General features: G+C 39.1%; 1 protein-coding gene across 1 annotated transcript in view; it reads right to left on the reverse strand.

Annotated features, from left to right (window-relative positions):
• Nucleotides 1-22,472, reverse strand: part of LOC150082373 (meiosis inhibitor protein 1-like) — a 183,615-nt gene that overhangs the window by 112,865 nt on the left and 48,278 nt on the right. Inside the window, exons 5-6 of the mRNA XM_090380496.1 lie at nt 14,709-14,766; nt 259-386 (exon numbers count right to left, since the gene is read on the reverse strand). Coding sequence (XP_090236622.1) covers nt 259-386; nt 14,709-14,766 — 186 coding nt within the window. The remainder of the gene's footprint in view (nt 1-258; nt 387-14,708; nt 14,767-22,472) is intronic.

Consider the following 22,472-nt stretch of genomic DNA (forward strand, 5'->3'; position numbering starts at 1 on the left):
ACTATTTATCTGTGAATGATATGTTATCTCTAAGTAATAATATGCTATTAAACTGTTATAAGTTTTAATAACAATATATGATTTTTGTTGAAGTACAGATTTTATTAGTTTACACTGTGGTCCTTTTTAATGTGCCTTTTAATAATTTAAACGAACACTGAGAAATGTGCACCACATATTATAAATGGTATGAATTTTTGATCCCTTCAAATATTATTCAGAAATGCTTTTATTATAGCAAAAAAAGTTTGGACTTACCACAAATAATCTTAATATTGGTTGATTACTTTCATTTAGGAAACTCCACTTCAAGAGTGCCTTATGGTAAGTGAAAACTGATGCAAAAGATGGCAAATCCAATATTGTATACTCAAGAACAGTATTTGCTGGCAGGAAATAATATCCAATGATTATTTTGAATAACAAATATTAAAGTACATATCATATATATATGCAAATTAAAGTAAAAAAAAAAAAAACAAGTTAGTGCAAAGCATTATATTAGTTTGTAGTAAATAACCAAACTAGGTGAAATAGCATCATTTTTGTTACATCCCAGGTACCCACTCACCCACTGATGAGAGGCAAACATGCTTTGAAATGTTGGCACCTAGGTGGTAGTATCCGCTGAGAATAAGTAACATTAGTCTTCTCTAGTGGCAAAGCATTGCTTATTAGAGGTAGTGCAATATCAGGGTAACTCATTAAGATGTTCACAATATGAGATGTAACAAAAATGATGCCATTTCACCTACTTTGGTGATTTACTATGAACTAAACAATGCTTTGCACTAATTTGTTCATCTAGTAAATTTCCCGTAGTCTGAGGCTTTCAGCCCTAAATCCCTTTATAGTAAAAATAAAATTAAGAAAGAGAAAAAATAAAGTAAGAAAGAATGGAAACATAAGAGGCAGCATTAGCATGTCCAACAAAATGTTGCCTAGAACATAATATAAGTTGAAGTAAGAGAGTAATAAGGAAAAGCCTCCATAGCCGAGTGGTCAGGAGTGGGAGTGCAGTAGCACACGCTCCTTGAGTAGACAGAGGCTCAAGCCTGACTGCTAAATATGGTCGATCTGCCAACCCACACTGGACGAGCATGCCAACCCACACTGGACGGCAGATTATGGTCCATTTCCCTCAAACATGAATTGTTGAGGAGGCTTCCATCTTGCAGTGGGTTGATAATGGCTGCAGTGTACCTTTTTTTTTTTTTTTTTTAAGGAAAAGCACTGCAAAAAAGCAAATACAACTAACACCAATTTGAAAAACAAAAGTAAGAGAGAGAAGAAAAAAATTGAGAAAAAGAATAACATGGAAAGAATAGGTACCAAAAAAATTTTAATATTTTAAGTAAATGTACCATCCATGAAATAACAGAGGAGGAGAAAAAGCAGTATGTACTGGAACTTAAGAACAAGTTTGAGCTTCTGCAGACTGCTCAGGACCAAGATATCGACGAGGAATATTACAACTTTCTGAAAGTGATAAAGCCCAAGAAACCTATAGGGAAACAGAAATCCAAAGAAGAAAAATTAGTCAAGAAACACTTGTCATGATGAACCAAAGACGACAAATGAAGAGCAAGAAAAACACTGACAGGGAGAAAATTGAGTATACTGAGTTATGCAAAGCCATTAGAAAGAGACTCAGAGAGGACATAAGAAGATTTAACACAAGAAAAGTAGAACAAGCATTAAGGGAAAACAAAGGATTTAAATCAGCAGCCATGAGCAGTAATACAGAAAGACAAATGATACTGAAACTGAAGAATAGCGATGGTGTACCTATAAACAGCAGAGAAGGCATAATTCAAATAGCAGAAGACTACTATAGAGAATTATACAAGGAGCGAGGGAATGACACCAGCAGTTGGGAACATGGATTGCAAAGTAGCAACACATACGACATACCCGATATTCTTCCTGATGAGGTAGAACATGCATTGAAGAAAATGAAGAATCGGAAAGCCCCGGGGGAAGATGAAGTTACTGTAGAGTTGTTAAAATTGGGAGGAAGAGACATAACACAAAAACTGGCAAGGCTCTTCACAAAGTGCATTAGAAAAGGTGTGATGCCTAAGCAGTGGAATAATGCAATCATAGTTTTGCTGCATAAGAAAGGAGATAAATCAGAAATTGGAAATTATAGACCAATTAGCTTGTTATCCCATATCTACAAGTTGTTCACAAGGGTCATTACTAACAGATTAGAAAGAATACTTGATGAGAATCAACCGAAAGAGCAAGCTGGCTTTAGGACAGGATTCTCAACTATGGATCACCTTCACGTAATGTCACAGCTAATGGAGAAAGCAAATGAATATAAAATACCATTATGCCTGGCATTTGTGGATTATGAAAAGGCATTTGACTCCATACAGCATAAGGCAATGTTTCGGGCACTGGAAAGACAAGGCATAGATACTCCATATATTATGATTTTGAAGAAAATATATGAGAGTGCTACATCCTTTATTAGACTAGACAAAGACAGTAGCAAATTTAAAATCGAGAAAGGAGTTCGACAAGGAGACACAATATCTCCGAAGCTGTTTACTGCTGCCCTTGAGGAAGCTTTCAGAAGATTAGACTGGTCGCAGAAAGGAGTCAATGTGAACGGAGAGTACCTAAACCATTTACGATTTGCAGATGACATTGTGGTCATAAGCCACGATCCCAAAGAATTAGAGGAAAATCTTAATCAGTTATGCACAGTTAGTAAGGATTTTGGACTAAAGATGAATATGGCTAAAACAAAAGTAATGATGAACAAGTATGCCACGGAAAGGGAAATAATGATTGAAGGAGCAGTAATTGAAAAGGTCGAGTCATATACTTATCTGGGACAAGTTATTAGCTGTAATAATGATAAATGGCTGGAAGTCAAGAGAAGAATAAATTTTGGATGGATAGCATTCAGGAAATACAGTCACATACTGAAGAGCAATATCCCAGTTTGTCTGAAACGTAAAATAATGAACCAATGTATACTCCCCACCATGACTTATGGAAGTGAAACTTGGGCACTCACCAAAAGAATGGAAGAGAAGCTAAGAACTACACAGCGAAGAATGGAACGAATTATATTGGGAATCAGACTGTTAGATAAGAAGAGAAACACATGGATTAGGCAGCAAACTCAAGTAAAGGACATTCTTATCAAAACTAAAGAACTAAAATGGTCTTGGGCAGGACACATAGCTCGAAGACATGATGACAGATGGACTAAAAAAATAACAGAATGGTACCCAAGAGGAGCTAGAAGAAAACCTGGAAGACAAAGGCGGAGATGGATAGATGAAATTCACGAGTTTCTGAGTAGTAAATGGATGGCCAGTGCTCAAAACAGAAGGAACTGGAAAGTTGCTGGAGAGGCCTTCATCCTGCAGTGGATTGAAAATGGCTGATGATGATGATGACCATCCATGATACCATAAACCATCCATGAAAAACAACTAAAAATAAAGAACAGATGAACCATTGAGTTTCTTATCACCAAAAAGATGAAAGACAACAATGGTCGTGGAAATTGCATTTCAAATGTTATAGAAACCTATGTAACAAACAGCAACTAGCAAACTATTGTTATTCTTATTTGGTTTTTAGGAGCATTAGCAACTAAGGCCATATTGCTCCAGGATATGCGGTGGTCATTCCCTGACCTTTCTGCATCCTCCGTATTTGGTGATGGGCTCGAACCTCGGTCTAATCAAGAAGTGTGTGCTACGCACTGCTGCTCCTTCCCACCTGGCTACGGAGGCGCCTCTGACAAACTAACGTCAGCCTGCAGATACAATAGACCTGCAGAATAGTGGCCCTTACGCAGTAAAGAAATAAAGACAAAAAAAGCTTAAGCACTTACAGTGCCAATCCAAAATGACAAGAAAACAGTGAAGTGAAGTCTAAATTAAGAAATCAGAAGTAAACAGAAAATAGATGACAGCATGAGCAGTCCAAACCAAACCAACTCACAACAACCATGTTAAATAAACAATAAGTTATAAAGAAAAGTAAAAAGGGGAAAAAGAAATAAATAAAGAAAGAAAAGATCAGATAAACATAAAAGGCTGCTTTAGGATACCATCTACATTTTGCCTGGAACATAATGTAAATTAAATGAAAAGTAAAATTAAGAAAGAGAAAAAAATAAATAAAGAAAGAAAGAATGGCAAACATAAGAAGTAGCATTAGAATGTTCAACAATATGTTGCCTAGAACACAATGTAAGTTTAATTAAAGTAAGAAGGAAAAGCAATGTAAAAAGCAAATACACTAAAACCAACTAGAAAAACAAAAGTAAGGGAAGGAAGTAAAAAATGGGAAAAGAATAATTATTTTAATTAGAAATTTTTTTTAAATAATTTAAAATTTACGAATTTAAAAATTAAAAATTAAAAAAGAATTATTCCTTTTCTCAAATTTTTTTTTTCTCCTCTCTCTCTCTCTCTCTCTTACTTTTGTTTTTATAATTGGTTTTAGCTGTATACACCTTTTGCAGCATTCTTCTTTCTTACTTTATATATCCACACACACACTTTATATATCCACACAAACTTTATATATCCACACACACATGCATGCAGAATACAAAATTTACTTGCTTATTTCTTATACAAATTTTTTGAAATGTTTCGTATTATAAATGATCACATAATGATGGCACCTTGAACCAGGCAAAGTAGGAGGAAATCTTAATCGGTTAGTTCTATTTGTTCATATAGTTGTTAGTAAGGGTCTTTTGATAACAGAAATAGCATTACACATCAAACTTAACTATATGTAAAGATAACATGAGTAATTACAGACCTGTAAGCTTGACTTCTGTTCCCGGAAAAATAATCAAGTCATTGATTAAAGAAGTAATGCAGGACCATCTAGACAGAATGCTATTATACTGCATTCCTGTCTAGATGGGAATGCTGTTATAATGCAGTCACAACATATACATTTGTTAAAGGGCAATCTTGTCTGATCAATCTAATTGGATACTATAATCAAGTAACAAAGGAACTGGATGCAAAAAACTGATTTTGACATTGTATACTTTGTTTTCAAGAAACATTTGATAATTTCCATATAAGAGACTGCTGTACAAACTGTATTTATAGCAGTAACATTAAGGGCATGTTACTGCTATAAATAAAGTGATGAGTTGAGTGGGAGAAGATAGAGAGTAGTCGACAAGGGGAACTCCACTAATGTTATTAGTAGAGTTCCACAGGGGTCAGTGCTGAATCCACTGTTATTTTCTGTGTTTATTAAAGATATTGATGAAAAAAAAAACAGTTTTAATGATTAAATTTGCAGATGACATGAAGGTTGGCAGGGTGGTTAAAGGCAGTAATCAGAGTATAGTACTCTACAAGAGCTATTAAAATTTCACTGATGGGCTAAGACGTGCCCAACTGAACGTCAGAGCTCACTCTTGTGCACCAGACAACACAGCGGCAATCTTCAGTGCAAAATGTGCTGGTCCCGTAGGAGCTAGTTATTGTCAGTGACCCATTTGTCAAGGAAACGGGAAATATATTGTGCAAAAAGGATAGATGGAATAGGACCAGGGGTATATCTGCCAGGAACAAAAGTTGATGACGTTGTAGAGCAGATATCATCTTTTAAAGACACAAAAGCTGATATCATTGTACATGTTGGCACTAATTTACTTAACAAGTACATATCAATGTTGAAAAAAAGTTGCAAGTTAGGGTTAAATTTGAAGGTGTTTGCAATCCTGCCCACACATGATAAAAGGGAGTATGTGATGAGAGCCTTGTCAATAAATTCCATCCTGGAGAGATTGTGCAAGGCTCACAGGGTACAATTTTTTTCAGCGGGGTCTGTGCTTGTTAACAGGAGAGATTGCTTCCACAGGGATGGGATACACTTAAACAGAAAGGGTGCAAGAATATTTGCTGATGCTATCGAGTCAATGTTAGGTGGGTTGGAAAACTACTAGCTTGGAGGGATTCACAGACTAATAGATTAACAGTAGCAGCAGGCAGAGTTGGACATGATTCTTGCACTACTTCTATTGGAATGAGCAGCAGCCCGGAAAGCCAGCTGCTGGGGATCATGAAACGAGTAAATACATTGGCAGCGTTAGAGTAACTAAGAGTAAGAACAGGTGGTCACTTGCACATTAGCAAGTGACCAAAACATTTCTTTACTTATATAAACTATAAAAGGAAGGGATGAATCAGATTGGTCCATTTGATATCAATGGTTTGACTGTAGATGACCATTCTCAGATAGCTGCCAAACTAAATGAGTATTTTTCATCTACATTCATACACGAGTTCTTCAAGGAGGAGAGGGCCAGATCTTTATCAAACTCTAACAGGGAGTTAAATGATTTGTTTATCAAACTCTAACAGGGAGTTAAATGATTTTTATTAACTGAGAACAAAGTGGAGGAGAAATTGTTGAAGTTAAACATAAGAAAAGCACCTGTGGTGAATGGGATCTATCCAGTTATACTAAAGAATGTGGCAAAGGAAGTAAGAAAACCCTTAGCCATAATTATGAGAGCATCCTTGGACTCAGGGGAAGTCCCCACAGACTGGAGATGTGCAAATGTATCTCCACTTCATAAAGGGGGGGGGGGATCCAAGGGTGACATGAGAAATTAGACATGTTAGTTTGACTTCTGTTCTTTGGAAAATAATGGAGTCATAAAGAAGCATTGCAGGATCATCTAGACAAGCCGGCAGTAATAATTGAGACACAGCATGGGTTTGTAAAAGGAAGTCTTGTCTGACCAATTTGATTGGATACTATGATATGGTCACAAAGGAGCTGGATGCAAAAAATAATTTTGATATCATGAAATATTTGGATTTCAAGAAAGCTTTTGATACTGCTGCATTGGAAGACTACTGTACAAATTGGAGCAGTATGGCATTAAGGGCAAGTTGCTACAATGGATAAAATGATGGTTGATTGGGAAAAATTAGCTCTTCGTGGACTAATGTTATTAGTGGTGTTCCCCTGGGTTCAGTATTGGGCCCATTGTTGTTTTGTATATTTATCAATGATATTGATGAAGGTACATATTACTAATGATATTAAGAATAGGAGACCGGCGGAATTACTTAGCAAGTACAGGTCACTGTTGAAAAAAGCCGTGAATTAGGGTTGAATTTGAAAGTGTCTGCAATTCTGCCCAGACACGATAGGAGGAAGTATATGATGAGAGCCTTGTCGATCAATTCGGCCCTGGAGGGATTGTGCAAGGCTCAAGGGGTAGAATTTTTTTCAGCCTGGACTGTACTTGTTAACAGGAGAGATTGCTTCTACAGGGATGGGATACACTTAAATAGAAAGGGTGCAAGAATTTTTGCTGATGCTGTCGAGGCAGTGTTAGGTGGGTCGGAAAACTGCTAGTTGGGGGGGATACAAGGACTAATAGATTAACAGTAGCCACTATCAGAGGTGGAATTGATTCTTGCACTGCTTCTATTGAAATGAACAGAAGCCTGAAAAACAAGATGCAGGATATTTCAGAGACTGCTGGGAGTCATTGCGGTACAAGTAAACACATGGGTTGTGTTAGGGTAGCTAAGAATAGAAACAGGTGCATGTATACCTGCGTGTACACCAATGCTAGGAGTTTGGTAAATAAATTTGATGAATTTGAGGTATTGCTCAAAACATCAAGGGCAGATATTGTTGGGATATCAGAGACGTGGTGTCACACAGATATAAGTAATGCGGAACTGGAATTTGGGGAATACAATGTGTATAGAAAGGATAGACAGGACAGGAGGGGTTATGCTATTAATTAAGAAACACAAAGTCCAAGGAAGTGAAGCCAGTCGACATCGATGGACAGGGCAGTGTCGAGTCAGTTTGGTGTGACATAAGCATAAGGAAATCAAAATTAAGAGTAGGAGTGTGCTATAGGCCTAATGACACTGATGAGTATAATAAGATATTGTACAGGGAAATAGAGTGGGCCAGTAAATCAGAGAGTCTTATAATGGGGGATTTTAATTTCCCAGATATTGATTGGAATATGTGGGTTGGTCACTCGCACACTAGCAAGGCTTTTGTGGATTTATTGGATGATGGTTTTCTACATCAGCATGTTCGTGAGGCAACAAGAGGGAGCAATACTCTTGATCTGATTTATTTATTTATTTCGTATCATGTGATCAATACACGAAGGAACCAGTTTTTTTTTCTTGCTTCCTTCGTGTATCGTGGCCGGGATATCCAACCAACCGGTTGGTTTGGCACCATCGTGATATCCAGCCCTAGGCGGGAATCGAACCCGCGACCTTTGGGTTGCTAGGCAGGCACTTTACCGACCCGGCTAGCCCGGTCAGCTCTTGATCTGATTATCAGTAGTGATTCTTCATGCATTAAGAATCTGCAGATAAATGAACCACTAGGTGGCAGTGATCACAGTGTGTTGAAGTGGGATTTACTCAAGGAGGTAACTACCATCAGAGGTAAAGGGAAGGGTTTTTGTTTTCGTAAAGGCGACTATGATGGTCTGAGACAGTATTTAAATTCTATACAGTGGGACCAACTGATGATGTTACCAACAGCAAATTCAAAATGGGAAGCATTCAAGGAACTAATCTTGGAGGCTACCAGGCTTTACATACCAACTAAGAAATATTGTTCAAGGTTTAGACCTAAATGGTTGTCAGATGAACTAATGAGACATGTGGCAGAGAAGAAAAATGCATGGGATACATACAAATTAATGGGTGACATGGAAGCCTATGATACATATAAGTTGGTCTGTAACCAAGTCACAAAGTAGATTAGGCAGGCAAAGGCAGACTACGAAAAATCCTTGGCAAAGGATGCAAAGAAAAACAGAAAAGAGTTCTTTACATATTTAAACTCAAGAAGGAAAGGGATGAATCAGATTGGTCCACTGGATATTGATGGTTCAACAGTTGAAGATTCTGCTCAGGTGGCTAACAATCTAAACGAGTATTTTGCATCTACATTCACGCATGAGGAGTTATTCAGGAAGGAGAATGATGTAGGTAAAGTAAACATTGGCAGTGAGCTGGATGATTTTGTAATAACTGAGAGGAAAGTGAAGGAGAGATTGTTGAGGATAAACATAAAAAAGGCACCTGGGGTGGATGGGATCTATCCAGTTATATTAAAGGAGGCAGCAAAGGAAGTAAGCAAACCCCTAGCCATGATTATGAGAGCTTCTTTGGACTCAGGGGAGGTACCCATAGACTGGAGATGTGCAAATGTAACCCCAATTCACAAAGGAGGATCAAAGGCTGACACAAGTAATTATAGACCTGTTAGTTTAACTTCTGTTCCAGGTAAATTAATGGAGGCACTGGTTAAAGAAGCACTGCAGGATCATCTAGACAAGAATTCAGTTATAGCTCAGACGCAGCATGGTTTTGTTAAGGGAAGGTCTTGCCTGACCAATTTGATTGGATACTATGATGTAGTCACAAAAGAACTGGATGCAGGGAATAACTTTGATATTATATATTTGGATCTTAGAAAGGCTTTTGATACTGTTGCACATGGAAGACTGCTGCACAAATTGGAGCAGTGTGGCATTGGAGGCAAATTGCTGCTATGGATAAGGGGATGGTTGAGTGGCAGAAGACAGAGAGTGGTAATCAATGGACACTGCTCAACATGGACTAATGTTATTAGTGGAGTTCCTCAAGGCTCAGTGTTGGGTCCGTTGTTGTTGTCGGTGTTTATGAATGATATTGATGATGGGATATCAAGTTTAATGTCCAAGTTTGCAGATGATACAAAGGTTGGCAGGGTTGTTAAGGACACTACTGACGCTATGCTGCTGCAACAGGATCTGAAAAGGTTGAACAGATGGGCTGAGAGGTGGCAAATGAAGTTTAACATTGACAAATGTCAAGTACTACATATGGGAAACAGTAACCCCAGAGCAACGTATCAACTCTGCGATACTACACTGACAGTGGTGGAGAATGAAAAGGACCTGGGGGTAATTGTGCAGGCAGATATGAAGTTCTCTGAGCAGTGCAGACGAGCTGCAAGAGTAGCTCATGGTGTCTTGTCAATGATATACAGGAATTTTTCTAGCAGGGATAAGGAGGTGATTATTCCCTTGTATAAGGCAATGATTAGGCCACATCTTGAGTACTGTATACAGGTCTGGAGGCCTCATTTAAAGAAGGATGTAGAGCTGCTGGAACGGGTACAGAGAAGGGCAACAAGATTAGTGAATGGAACAAAGGGTTGCTCTTACGAAGAAAGGCTTAAGTTTTGGAAATTACAGAGTCTGGAGACTAGGCACCGGCGAGGTGATCTGATAGAGGTGTATAAGGCTTTGAATGGTTTGAGCATGCTCAATGCCAATGGGATTCTTCATCTTGCTCAGAATAATCACCTCAGAGGGCATAAATTCAAATTGAGGAAGGATGGATGTCGGATAGATGTGGGAAAATTTGCCTTTGGCCAGCGGGTGGTTGGTTGGTGGAACCGACTTCCATCACGTGTTGTTGAAGTTGATAGCCTAAACAAATTTAAAGCTCAACTGGACAGGTATTTCGAACGAACGGAGGGGTGAAATGGGAGTGGTGTGTGTTTTTTTTTTTTTTTTTTTTTTTTTTGGCTGATGCTGAATAAGCTTGCTTTCTTGCATCATATGCCTCTACTAATGCAAATGCTAATATCAAGCTTACTGTCAAAGTTTGCAGATGATACAAAGGTTGGCAGGGTTGTTAATGACAGTAATGGTAGTGTGCTACTGCAACAGGATCTAGAAAATTTGGGCAGATGGGCTGAGAAGTGGCAGCTGAAATTTAACATTGACATATGCAATGTAATGTGTATGGGTAGCAGTAACCCCAGAGTAACATACCAACTGGGTGGTGTTACACTCAGGGTATTGGAGAATGAAAGAGATCTGCAGGTAATGCAGTCAGATATGAAGTTTTCTGAGCAGTACAGTCAGGTTGCCAGAGAAGGTCATGGGGTTTTGTTAATGATATATAGAAATTCTGTGAGCAGGGATAAGGCGTGATTATTCCCTTGTATAAGGCAATGGTCAGGCCACACCTTGAGTACTGCTTACAGGTCTGGAAGGCACATTTTTCAAAGGATTTAGAGTTGTCAGAATGAGTACAGAGAACGGCAATAAGACTGGTGAGGGGAACAAAAGGGGTGCTCATACAAAGAAAGGCTTAAGTTCTACAAATTGCAGCATCTGGAGACTGGGCACCTGCGAAGGGGTCTGACTGAGTGTATAAGGTATTGAATGGATTGAACAGGCTCAATTCTAATAGGATTCACCCTCTTGCTCAGATTATAAACCTGAGGGGGCATACATTGAAATTGAGGAAAGACAATTGTCGAATAGATGTGCAGAAATTTGCCTTTAGCCAGCAGCTAGTTGATTGCCGGAATAAGCATCCATGTGTCATTGCGGAAGTTCACAGCTTAAATAAATTCATGTCAGAACTAGACAAACATTTAGAATGAAAGGATAAGTGAAATGGGAAGGTTTTTTTTTTTTATGGCTGATGCTGGATAAGCTTGCTTTCTTGCATCGTATGCCTCTACTAATGTTAACGTGGCAATTGAATTTTAATATTGAACTGCAAGGTAATGCATATGGATGGCAGTAATCCCAGATTAACATACAAACTGTGTGGTAACAAGTTCAGCGTAATGCTGAATGAAAACAATCTGGCCTGGGGGAGTAATTGAACAGTCAATATGAAGTTTGCTAAGCCGTGCAGAAAGACTAGCTTGACAGCTTATGGGGTTTTGTTGATAATATACAGGTATTTTGTTGATAATATACAGCAGGAATAAGAACATGATTACCCCATTGCATAAGGCAATGGTAAAGCCACAACTTGCGCCTGGAAGCATGAATTTAGGATGTGGATCTGTTTGATCACATCCTAAGAGTAATGAAGAACAGTGAGAGGAACAAAAGGAGCTGATATGTTTCCTCTGGGGTTGCTGTTTCCCATATGTTGTTATTTGGTTTTTAGGAGCATCAGCAACTAAGGCCATATTGCTCCGGGGATATGTGGTGGTCATTCCCTGACCTTTCCGCATCCTCGGTATTTGGTGGTCACAGGCTCGAACCCCGGTCTAATCAAGAAGCATGTGCTATGCACTGCTGCTCCTGCCCACCTGGCTACGGAGGCGCCACATTTCCCATATGTAGTTCTTTACATTTGTCAATGTTAAACTTCATTTGCCACCTCTCAGCCCATCTGCTCAACCTTTCCAGATCCTGTTGCAGCAGCATAGTGTCAGTAGTGTCCTTAACAACCCTGCCAACCTTTGTATCGTCTGCAAACTTGGACATTAAGCTTGATATACCATCATCAATATCATTTATAAATACAGAAAACAATAAGGGACCCAACACTGAACCCTGAGGGACTCCACTAATAACATTAGTCCACGATGAGCAGTGTCCATTGATTACCACTATCTGTCTTCTCCCATTCAACCATCCCTTTATCCATAGCAGCAATTTGCCTCGAATGCCACACTGCTCCAATTTGTGCACCAGTCTTCCATGTGCAACAGTATCAAAAGCCTTTCTAAGATCCAAATACATAATATCAAAGTTATTCTTTGCATCCAGTTCTTTTATGACTGCATCATAGTATTCAATCAAATTGGTCAGGAAGACTTTCCCTTAACAAAAACATGCTGTGTCCGAGCTATAACTGAAGTCTTGTCTAGATGATCCTGCAGTGCTTCTTTAACCAGTGCCTCCATTAATTTTCCTGGAACAGAAGTTAAACTCACAGGTCTATAATTACTTGTGTCAGCCTTTGATCCTCCTTTGTGAATTGGAGTCACATTTGCACATCTCCATTACATGGGTACCTCCCCTGAGTTCAAGGAAGCTCTCATAATTATGGCTAAGGGTTTGCTTACTTCCTTTGCTGCCTCCTTTAATATAACTGGATAGATCCCATCCACCCCAGGTGCCTTTCTTGTGTTTATCTTCAACAATTTCTCCTCCACTTTACTCTCAGTTATTACAAGATTATCTAGCTTACTGCCAGAGTTGAATACACCTCTGACATTCCCCTCCCTGAATAACTCCTCATGTGTGAATGTCAATGCAAAATATTCATTTAGTTTGTTAGCTACCTGAACAGAATCATCAACAATTAAACCATTGATATCAAGTGGACCAATCTGATTCATCCCCCTTCCTTCTAGAGTTTACATAAGTAAAGAACTCTTTGCATCCTTTGCCAAAGATTTCTCGTAATCTGCCTTCACCTGCCTAAGCTCCTTTGTAACTTGGTTACAGATCAGCTTATATCTATCATAGGCTTCTGTGTCACATGTTAATTTATATGTATCCCATGCATTTTTCTTCTCTGCCATGTCTCATTAGTTCATCTGAAATCTATTTAGGCCTAAACCTTGAACAATATTTCTTAGTTGGTATGTAAAGCCTTGTAGCTTCCAAGATAAGTTCTTTGAATGCTTCCCATTTAAAATTTGCTGGTCCCACTGTATAGAATTTAAATACTGTCTCAGACCATCGTAGTCACCTTTATGAAAGCAAAAACCCTTCCCTTTACCCCTGATGGCAGTTACCTCTGAGTAAATTCAGCACACTGTGATCACTGCCACCTAGTGGTTTCTTTATCTGCAGATTCTTAATGCATGAAGACTCACTACTGATAATCAGATCAAGAGTATTACTCCCTCTAGTTGCCTCCTGAACATGCTGATGTAGAAAATAAACACCCAATAAATTCACAAAAGTCTTGCTAGTGTGTGAGTGACGAACCCACAAATGATGCAAGAAAGAAAGTTTATATAGTATCAGCAAAAAAAAACAACCCTACACAGTTCACCCAACCATATTCTCCAAGAATTCGTCTAGCTCTTCCATGAATTTATTCAACCCATTCACTTCCACAACAAAAGATGGAAGCATGTTCCAACAATCAACCACCAGCTGGCTGAATGCAAACTCCTGCACATCTATCCTGCAACCATCCTTCCTCAACTTGAATTTACGCCTCCTCATGTGTGTAGTCTCAGCAAGTGGAAGAATACCATTAACATTCAGCTTACTCAATTCAGTCAAGGCCTTAAACACCTCAATCAGACCTCGCAACAGTTATCTAGTGCCGACCGGGCTAGCCGAGTGGGTAAAGTACCTGCCCGGCAACCCAAAGGTCGCGGGTTCGATTCCCGCCTCGGGCTTGGATCACTGTACTGCAAAAACCTTTGGAGGTGCAATATGGCCACAGAAGCCGATGCGCCAACAACTACCAAATCAAAAAAAAAAAAAAAAAAAAGTTATCTAGTCTCCAAATGCTGCAATTTGTAGAACTAAAGCCTTTCAAGGTAAGAGCACCCTTTTGTGCCCTTCACCAGTCTGGTTGCTCTTCTCTGTACCCTTTCCAGCAGATCAATATCATTCCTAAATCCATCTCCAGACCTGTATATAGTACTCAAGGTTTCATACAGGCTAAACTTCATACAGTACCATTTCAGAATGCACTTCCTTTCTTTGAATATTGGTTAATATTAGTTAATTATTTTCTCCATACTCAATGAGTCTCCAATCTATAACATAAGGAAAACTTATTAAAAAGTTGGTTTATTATAGCTTCGTCAAAATGGTCATTCTGTCTAAAAAAATATGACTATTTAAATTGCTAATACATAATTTTGACATACCCTACATTAAAAAAAAAAAAAAAAAAAACAATTGTTACCTTCTTTGTGCCTTGGATTGATAGCCTGTGTTTTATCTATACTTTCAACTGTAGAAATCTAACAAAACAAATAAAAAAAAAAGAATTAATTCCGATAATAGCTTTTACAGATTTGTTAAGTCTATGATACAAATATGCAATGGTAAGACATATTTAATTTTTATTGCAGTAAGTTGTAATAACTATCTATTTTTGACAAGAGCACTAGCTTGTTTTGTTGTTTGTTATTGAACCCCAGTCTAATCAAGAAGCGTGTGCTATGCACTGCTGCTCCTGCCCACCCGGCTATGGAGGCGCCTAAGAGCACTAGCTAAGAAAAACTTGACAGAACTGCTTAAACATGACAAAAAGCATGAAACCATAAAGATAAAAATTTTAAATAGAGAAGCAGAGAGAGAGAGAGAGAGAGAGAGAGAGAAAGACTTATTATAACAAATATTATTGAATTAAAAGACTTGTATTTCTTATCAGACACTACATAATTAAGATCATTAATATTACAGGCCTTTCAACTAAACAAAATGATTAAAAATAAAACATACAAGTAATTTGCTTAAATTAAATGTAGTGTTCGACATGCACTCAAATTTTAAAGATTTCAGAAGCATTAGTTTAACAATGCATGAAAGAAGATGACGTTGAGGATAATGAACAAAAGATTGCAGGAAAGAATGGAGGAAATGACAAGACAGAAAAAAAAAAAAAAAACTGTTTCCAGAAAGGGAGAGGAATGCAATAGTAATAATGAGAATTTTAATTGAAAGAAATATAGAGGTGAATAAAAACTTTTCTTTTGTGGATTTGGCAAAAAACTGTGACAGAGTAAATTGGAAAAGTTGATAGAGATACTGATAGATATGGGAGTAATTACAGATACAGAATATTGACAGATGAATGTTATGACACATCTAACAGAAAGAAAAATAAACTGTGATGTGTAACATATCATTTTGCATGTTAATGTTCCACATATTTTATACAATGTAGATGCAAATACCTGATGGTTAATTAGTTTGCCAAAGACAAAGAACAAAATTAAGCACAAATTCACAGATGGAATTCATAATTATATATAAATAAATTGAGTTTAATGGAAAGGCTGTAGTTTCCCTTCTTTGTGAAAAAAGATGGAAAAAACTCTAATGACAATGAGCAATAAAAGTCATCAAAAAGACTACTGTAAATTAGCATTGGTAGAGGCATACGATGCAAGAAAGCAAGATTATGCAGCATCAGTCAAAAAAAAAAAAAAAAAAAAAACTCTTCATTCGTTCCAAATGCCAGTCCAGCTCAGCCTTAACTTTATTTAGGCTATCAACTTCCACAACAAAAGATGGAAGTCTGCTCCACCAATCAACTACCTGCTGGCTAAAGGCAAATTTCCTCATCTATTCTACAACTGTCTTTCCTCAATTTGAATCTATGCCCCCTCAGGTTCTTAATCTGAGCAAGAGGAAGAATTCCATCAGCATTCAGCTTGCTCATCCCATTCAAGGCCTTATACCCCTCAATCAGATCACCTCACAGGTATCTACTCTCCAGGTACTGCAATTTGCAGATTTTAAGCCTTTCTTGATAAGAGCATCCCTTTGTTCCCCCTCACCAATCTTGTTGCCCTTCTTTGTACTTGTTCTAGCAACTCTACATCCTTTCTAAAATGAGGTCTCCACACCTGTACACAGTACTCTAGGTATGGCCTAACCATTGTATAATGGGATAATCACCTCCCTGTCCCTGCTAACAAAATTCCTATATATCATTGACAAGACTCCATGACTTGCCATGGCAGCCAGTCTGCACTGCTCAGCGAACTTCATATTTGAATGCACAATTACCCCCAGGTCTTTTTCACTTTTTTTTTTTTTTTATGTGAACCCCAAACACGAGAGGTATTAGAACCTACAGTACTTAGTACCGTGCTTGGGTTAAAAAAGCATGGGTTGAAGGAGAAGTATGGGGGGGGGGATGCCGTAAAATTTGCTCTAGAGACTAAACATGGGTTTCACCACTTCAAGCCTCCAATAAGCAAAGTGGTGGTATTTCACCGGATGATGAAAGTCATCTACCACCTACTACTTTACACTTCACTGAGTGTATACAACACAGTTGGTACGCTTCTCTTTGGTTATTGCTACCCATATACAGTACTTTGCATTTGTCAATGTTAAACTTGATTGCCACTTCTCAGCCCATTTGCCCAACTTATCTAGATCCAGTTGGAGTAGAATACTGTCTTTACTGTAGTTAAAAACCCTGCCAACCTTTATATCATTAGCATTAGTAGAGGCATTTGATGCAAGAAAGCAAGCTTATGCAGCATCAGCCAAAAAAAAAAAAAAAAAAACCACTTCCACTTCACCCCTCTGTTCGTTCAAAATACCTGTCCAGCTGAGCCTTAAACTTATTTAGGCTATCAACCTCCACCACAAGGGATGGAAGTCTGTTCCACCAACCAACCACCCGCTGGCTAAAGGCAAATTTCCGCACGTCTATCCTACACCTGTCTTTCCTCAATTTGAATTTATGCCCTCTCAGGTGATTATTCTGAGCTAGAGGAAGAATCCCATCAGCATTGAGCATGCTTAAACCATTCAAGGCTTTATACACCTCTATCAGATCACCTCGCTGGTGCCTAGTCTCCAGACACTGTAATTTGCAAAACTTAAGCCTTTCTTCGTAAGAGCACCCCTTTGTTCCATTCACTAATCTTGTTGCCCTTCTCTGTACTCGTTCCAGCAGCTCTACATCCTTCTTGAAATGAGGCCTCCAGACCTGTATACAGTACTCTAGGTGTGGCCTGACCATCGCCTTATACAATGGAATAATCACCTCCTTATCCCTGCTGGAAAAATTCCTGTATATTAGCATTAGCATTAGCATTAGTAGAGGCATTTGATGCAAGAAAGCAAGCTTATGCAGCATCAGCCAAAAAAAAAAAAAAAAAAAAAAAAAACCACTTCCACTTTCACCCCTCTGTTCGTTCAAAATACCTGTCCAGCTGAGCCTTAAACTTATTTAGGCTATCAACCTCCACCACAAGGGATGGAAGTCTGTTCCACCAACCAACCACTCGCTGGCTAAAGGCAAATTTCCGCACGTCTATCCTACATCTGTCTTTCCTCAATTTGAATTTATGCCCTCTCAGGTGATTATTCTGAGCTAGAGGAAGAATCCCATCAGCATTGAGCATGCTTAAACCATTCAAGGCTTTATACACCTCTATCAGATCACCTCGCTGGTGCCTAGTCTCCAGACACTGTAATTTGCAAAACTTAAGCCTTTCTTCGTAAGAGCACCCCCTTTGTTCCATTCACTAATCTTGTTGCCCTTCTCTGTACTCGTTCCAGCAGCTCTACATCCTTCTTGAAATGAGGCCTCCAGACCTGTATACAGTACTCTAGGTGTGGCCTGACCATCGCCTTATACAATGGAATAATCACCTCCTTATCCCTGCTGGAAAAATTCCTGTATATCATTGACAATACTCCATGAGCTACTCTTGCAGCCCGTCTGCACTGCTCAGAGAACTTCATATCTGCCTGCACAACCACCCCCAAGTCCCTTTCATTCGCTACCACTGTCAGTGTTATACCACAGAGTTGATACGTTGCTCTGGGGTTGCTGTTTCCCATGTGTAGTACTTTACATTTGTCAATGTTAAACTTCATTTGCCACCTCTCAGCCCATCTGCTCAACCTTTCCAGATCCTGTTGCAGCAGCATAGTGTCAGTAGTGTCCTTGACAACCCTGCCAACCTTTGTATCGTCTGCAAACTTGGACATTAAGCTTGATATACCATCATCAATATCATTTATAAATACAGAAAACAATAATGGACCCAACACTGAGCCCTGAGGGACTCCACTAATAACATCAGTCCACGATGAGCAGTGTCCATTGATTACCACTCTCTGTCTTCTCCCCCTCAACCACCCCTTTATCCATAGCAGCAATTTGCCTCCAATGTCACACTGCTCCAATTTGTGTAGCAGTCTTCCATGTGCAACAGTATCAAAAGCCTTTCTAAGATCCAAGTATATAATATCAAAGTTATTCCCTGCATCCAGTTCTTTTGTGACTGCATCATAGTATTCAATCAAGTTGGTCAGGCAAGACTTCCCCTTAACAAAACCATGCTGTGTCTGAGCTATAACTGAAATCTTGTCTAAATGATCCTGCAGTGCTTCTTTAACCAGTGCCTCCATTAATTTTCCTGGAACAGAAGTCAAGCTCACAGGTCTATAATTACTTGTGTCAGCCTTTGATCCTCCTTTGTGAATTGGGGTCACATTTGCACATTTCCAGTCTATGGGTACCTCCCCTGAGTACAAGGAAGCTCTCATAATTATGGCTAAGGGTTTGCTTACTTCCTTTGCTGCCTCCTTTAATATAACTGGATAGATCCCATCCACCCCGGGTGCCTTTCTTGTGTTTATCTTCAACAGTTTCTCCTCCACTTTACTCCCAGTTATTTCAAGATTCTGTAACTTATTGCTAGAGTTGAATACACCTCTGGCATTCCCCTCGCTGAATAACTCCTCATGTGTGAATGTCGATGCAAAATATTCATTTAGTTTGTTAGCCACCTGAGCAGGATCATCAACACTTGACCCATCAATATCAAGTGGACCAATCTGATTCATCCCTTTCCTTCTAGAGTTTACATAAGTAAAGAACTCTTTGCTGTTTTTCTTTGCATCCCTTGCCAAGGATTTCTCGTAATCTGCCTTCGCCTGCCTAACCTCCTTTGTAACTTGGTTGCATATCAACTTGTATCTATCATAGGCTTCTGTGTCATGTGTTAATTTGTAAGTATCCCATGCATTTTTCTTCTCTGCCATATGCCTCATTAGTTCATCTGACATCCATTTTGGCCTAAACCTTGAACAATATTTCTTAGTTGGTATGTAAAGCCTAGTAGCTTCCAAGATAAGTTCTTTGAATGCTTCCCATTTTGAATTTGCTGTTGGTAACATCATCAGTTGGTCCCACTGTATAGAATTTAAATACTGTCTCAGTCCATCGTAGTCGCCTTTACGGAAGCAATAACCCTTCCCTTTACCCCTAATGGTAGTTACCTCTTTGAGTAAATCCCACTTCAGCACACTGTGATCACTGCCACCTAGTGGTTCATTTATCTGCAGATTCTTAATGCACGAAGAATCACTGCTGATAATCAAATCAAGAGTATTACTCCCTCTAGTTGCCTCCCGAACATGCTGATGTAGAAAACAAACATTCAATAAATCCACAAAAGCCCTGCTAGTGTGTGAGTATCCAGCCCCCAAATTCCAGTCAATATCTGGGAAATTAAAATCTCCCATTATAAGACACTCTGATTTACTGGCCCACTCTATTTCCCTGTACAGTTCCTTATTATACTCATCAGAGTCATTAGGCCTATAGCACACTCCTACTCTCAATTTTGATCTCCCAATGTTTATGTCACACCAAACTGACTCCACACTGCACTGTCCAGCGATGTCGACTGGCTTCACTTCCTTGGTTTTTATGTGTTTCTTAACTAATAGCATAACTCCTCCCCCCTTCCTATCCTGTCTATCCTTTCTGTAGACGTTGTACTCCCCAAATTGCAGTTCCGCATCCCTTATATCTGTGTGACACCACGTCTCTGATATCCCAACAATATCTGCCTTCGATGTTTTGAGCAATACCTCAAATTCATCAAATTTATTTACTAAACTCCTAGCATTGGTGTACACGCAAGTATACCTGCACCTGTTTCTATTCTTAGCTACCCTAACACAACCCATGTGTTTACTTGTACCACAATGGCTCCCAGCAGTCTCTGAAATACCATGCATCTTGTTTTTCAGGCTTCTGCTCATTCTAATAGAAGCAGTGCAAGAATCTCTTTCACCTCTGCCAGTGGCTACTGTCAATCTATTGGTCTTTGTCTCCCCCCAAGCTAGCAGTTTTCCGACCCACCTAACACTGCCTCGATAGCATCAGCAAATATTCTTGCACCCTTTCTATTTAAGTGTATCCCATCCCTGTAGAAGCAATCTCTCCTGTTAACAAGTACAGTCCAGGCTGAAAAAAATTCTACCCCTTGAGCCTTGCACAATCTTTCCAGGGCCGAATTGATCGACAAGGCTCTCATCATATACTCCCTCCTATCGTGTCTGGGCAGAATTGCAGACACTTTCAAATTCAACCCTAATTCTCGGCTTTTGTTCAACAGTGACCTGTACTTGTTAAGTAATTCTGCCGGTCTCCTACTCTTAATATTATTAGTGCCAACGTGTACAACTATATCACCTTTTGTGCCCTTAAAAGATGATATTCGCTCTACAACGTCATCAACCTTTGCCCCTGGCAGACATACCCTGGTCCTGTTCCACCTATCTTTTTTACAAAGCATGTTCCCCGTTTCCCTGACAATAGAGTCACCAACAACTACTAGTTCCTTCGGGACCAGTGCATTCTGCCTTGGGGGTTGTCTCTGTGTCACGCGATGCCCAAGTGCAAGCTCTGGCGTTGACGTGGGCAGCTGAGAGCTTGATGGGCTCCTCAATTTAGTTTCTTCGAGGGCATCCACCCTGTCCTTCAAGCTCTCATATAGGCCCAAAAGAACGCAGAGTTGTTGCCTGATATCGATACACTCCTTGCATCGCGCACACACAAAGACATCCCCCTTGGCAGTATCATGTCCCGTACCCGATTGCTCTGCAAACATCAAGCAAACAGTGCATTTTATAAGGCTGTGAGTCAGAGGACAACTGCCCCCCTCAGTTCTGCTCTGAGCCACAGCACTTCCATTAGCTTGAGCCTTTTGCTTTGCTGCTCTGGTCTGAGTCATGATTCTATTAATTTATTAATTAATTATGTTATGTTATTAATTATATTACGTTTGTAATCTAAGTCGTTATATGTATTTATTTAAACGTACAATTTAACTGCTAACGAAGTTCAACTAACGCTATCTAGTATGGTATATAACCTACGGTATATCTAGTACGGTATCACAATGGCGGGAAAGTTAATAACGGTAGCGGTAGTTACGAACACGTGGAAACCCTTACCGATACTTTTACAAGGCCGAGTAAAGAATAAATACACCAAATTAATCAAAAAATCACAAAATAATGTTATACTACTAAATTTAAATCAAAAGTTTTAGAAAAACAATAATTTCAAATCAATAAATAAGAAAAATCCACTTAGCGGCTTGGAACACGACCGTCACTAGTAGCCTCGTCTGCGAGTAGATCATCTACAAACTTGGACAATAAACCTGATATACCTTCATCAATTTCATTGATAAATATACATAACAACAATGAGCCCAATACCAAACCCTGGGGAACTCTACTAATAACATTTGTCCACGAAGAGCAGTATCCATTGGTTACCACTCTCTGTCATCTCCCACTCAACCATCCCTTTATCCATTGTACCAACTTATCCGTAATGCCATACCTCTCCAATTTGTACAGCAGTCTTCCATGTGCAACAGTATCAAAAGCTTTCCTGAAATACAAGTATATGATATCAAAAGTATTTTTGGCATTCAGTTCCTTTGTGACCACATCATATTATCCAATCAAATTGTTCAGACAAGATCTCCCTTTAACAAACCCATGCTGGATCTTAACTATTACTGCAGTCTTGTCTAGATGATCCTGCAATGCTTCTTTAATCAGTGATTCCATTATTTTCCCCGGAACACAAGTTAAACTAACAGGTCTATAGTTACCTGTGTCACCTTTTGAACCCCCTTTGTGAATTGGTGATACATTT

The sequence above is a fragment of the Mastigoproctus giganteus genome, chromosome 8 (genome assembly GCF_048544385.1).
Source record: "Mastigoproctus giganteus isolate SK-2022 chromosome 8, ASM4854438v1, whole genome shotgun sequence".
NCBI lineage: Eukaryota > Metazoa > Arthropoda > Arachnida > Uropygi > Thelyphonidae > Mastigoproctus > Mastigoproctus giganteus.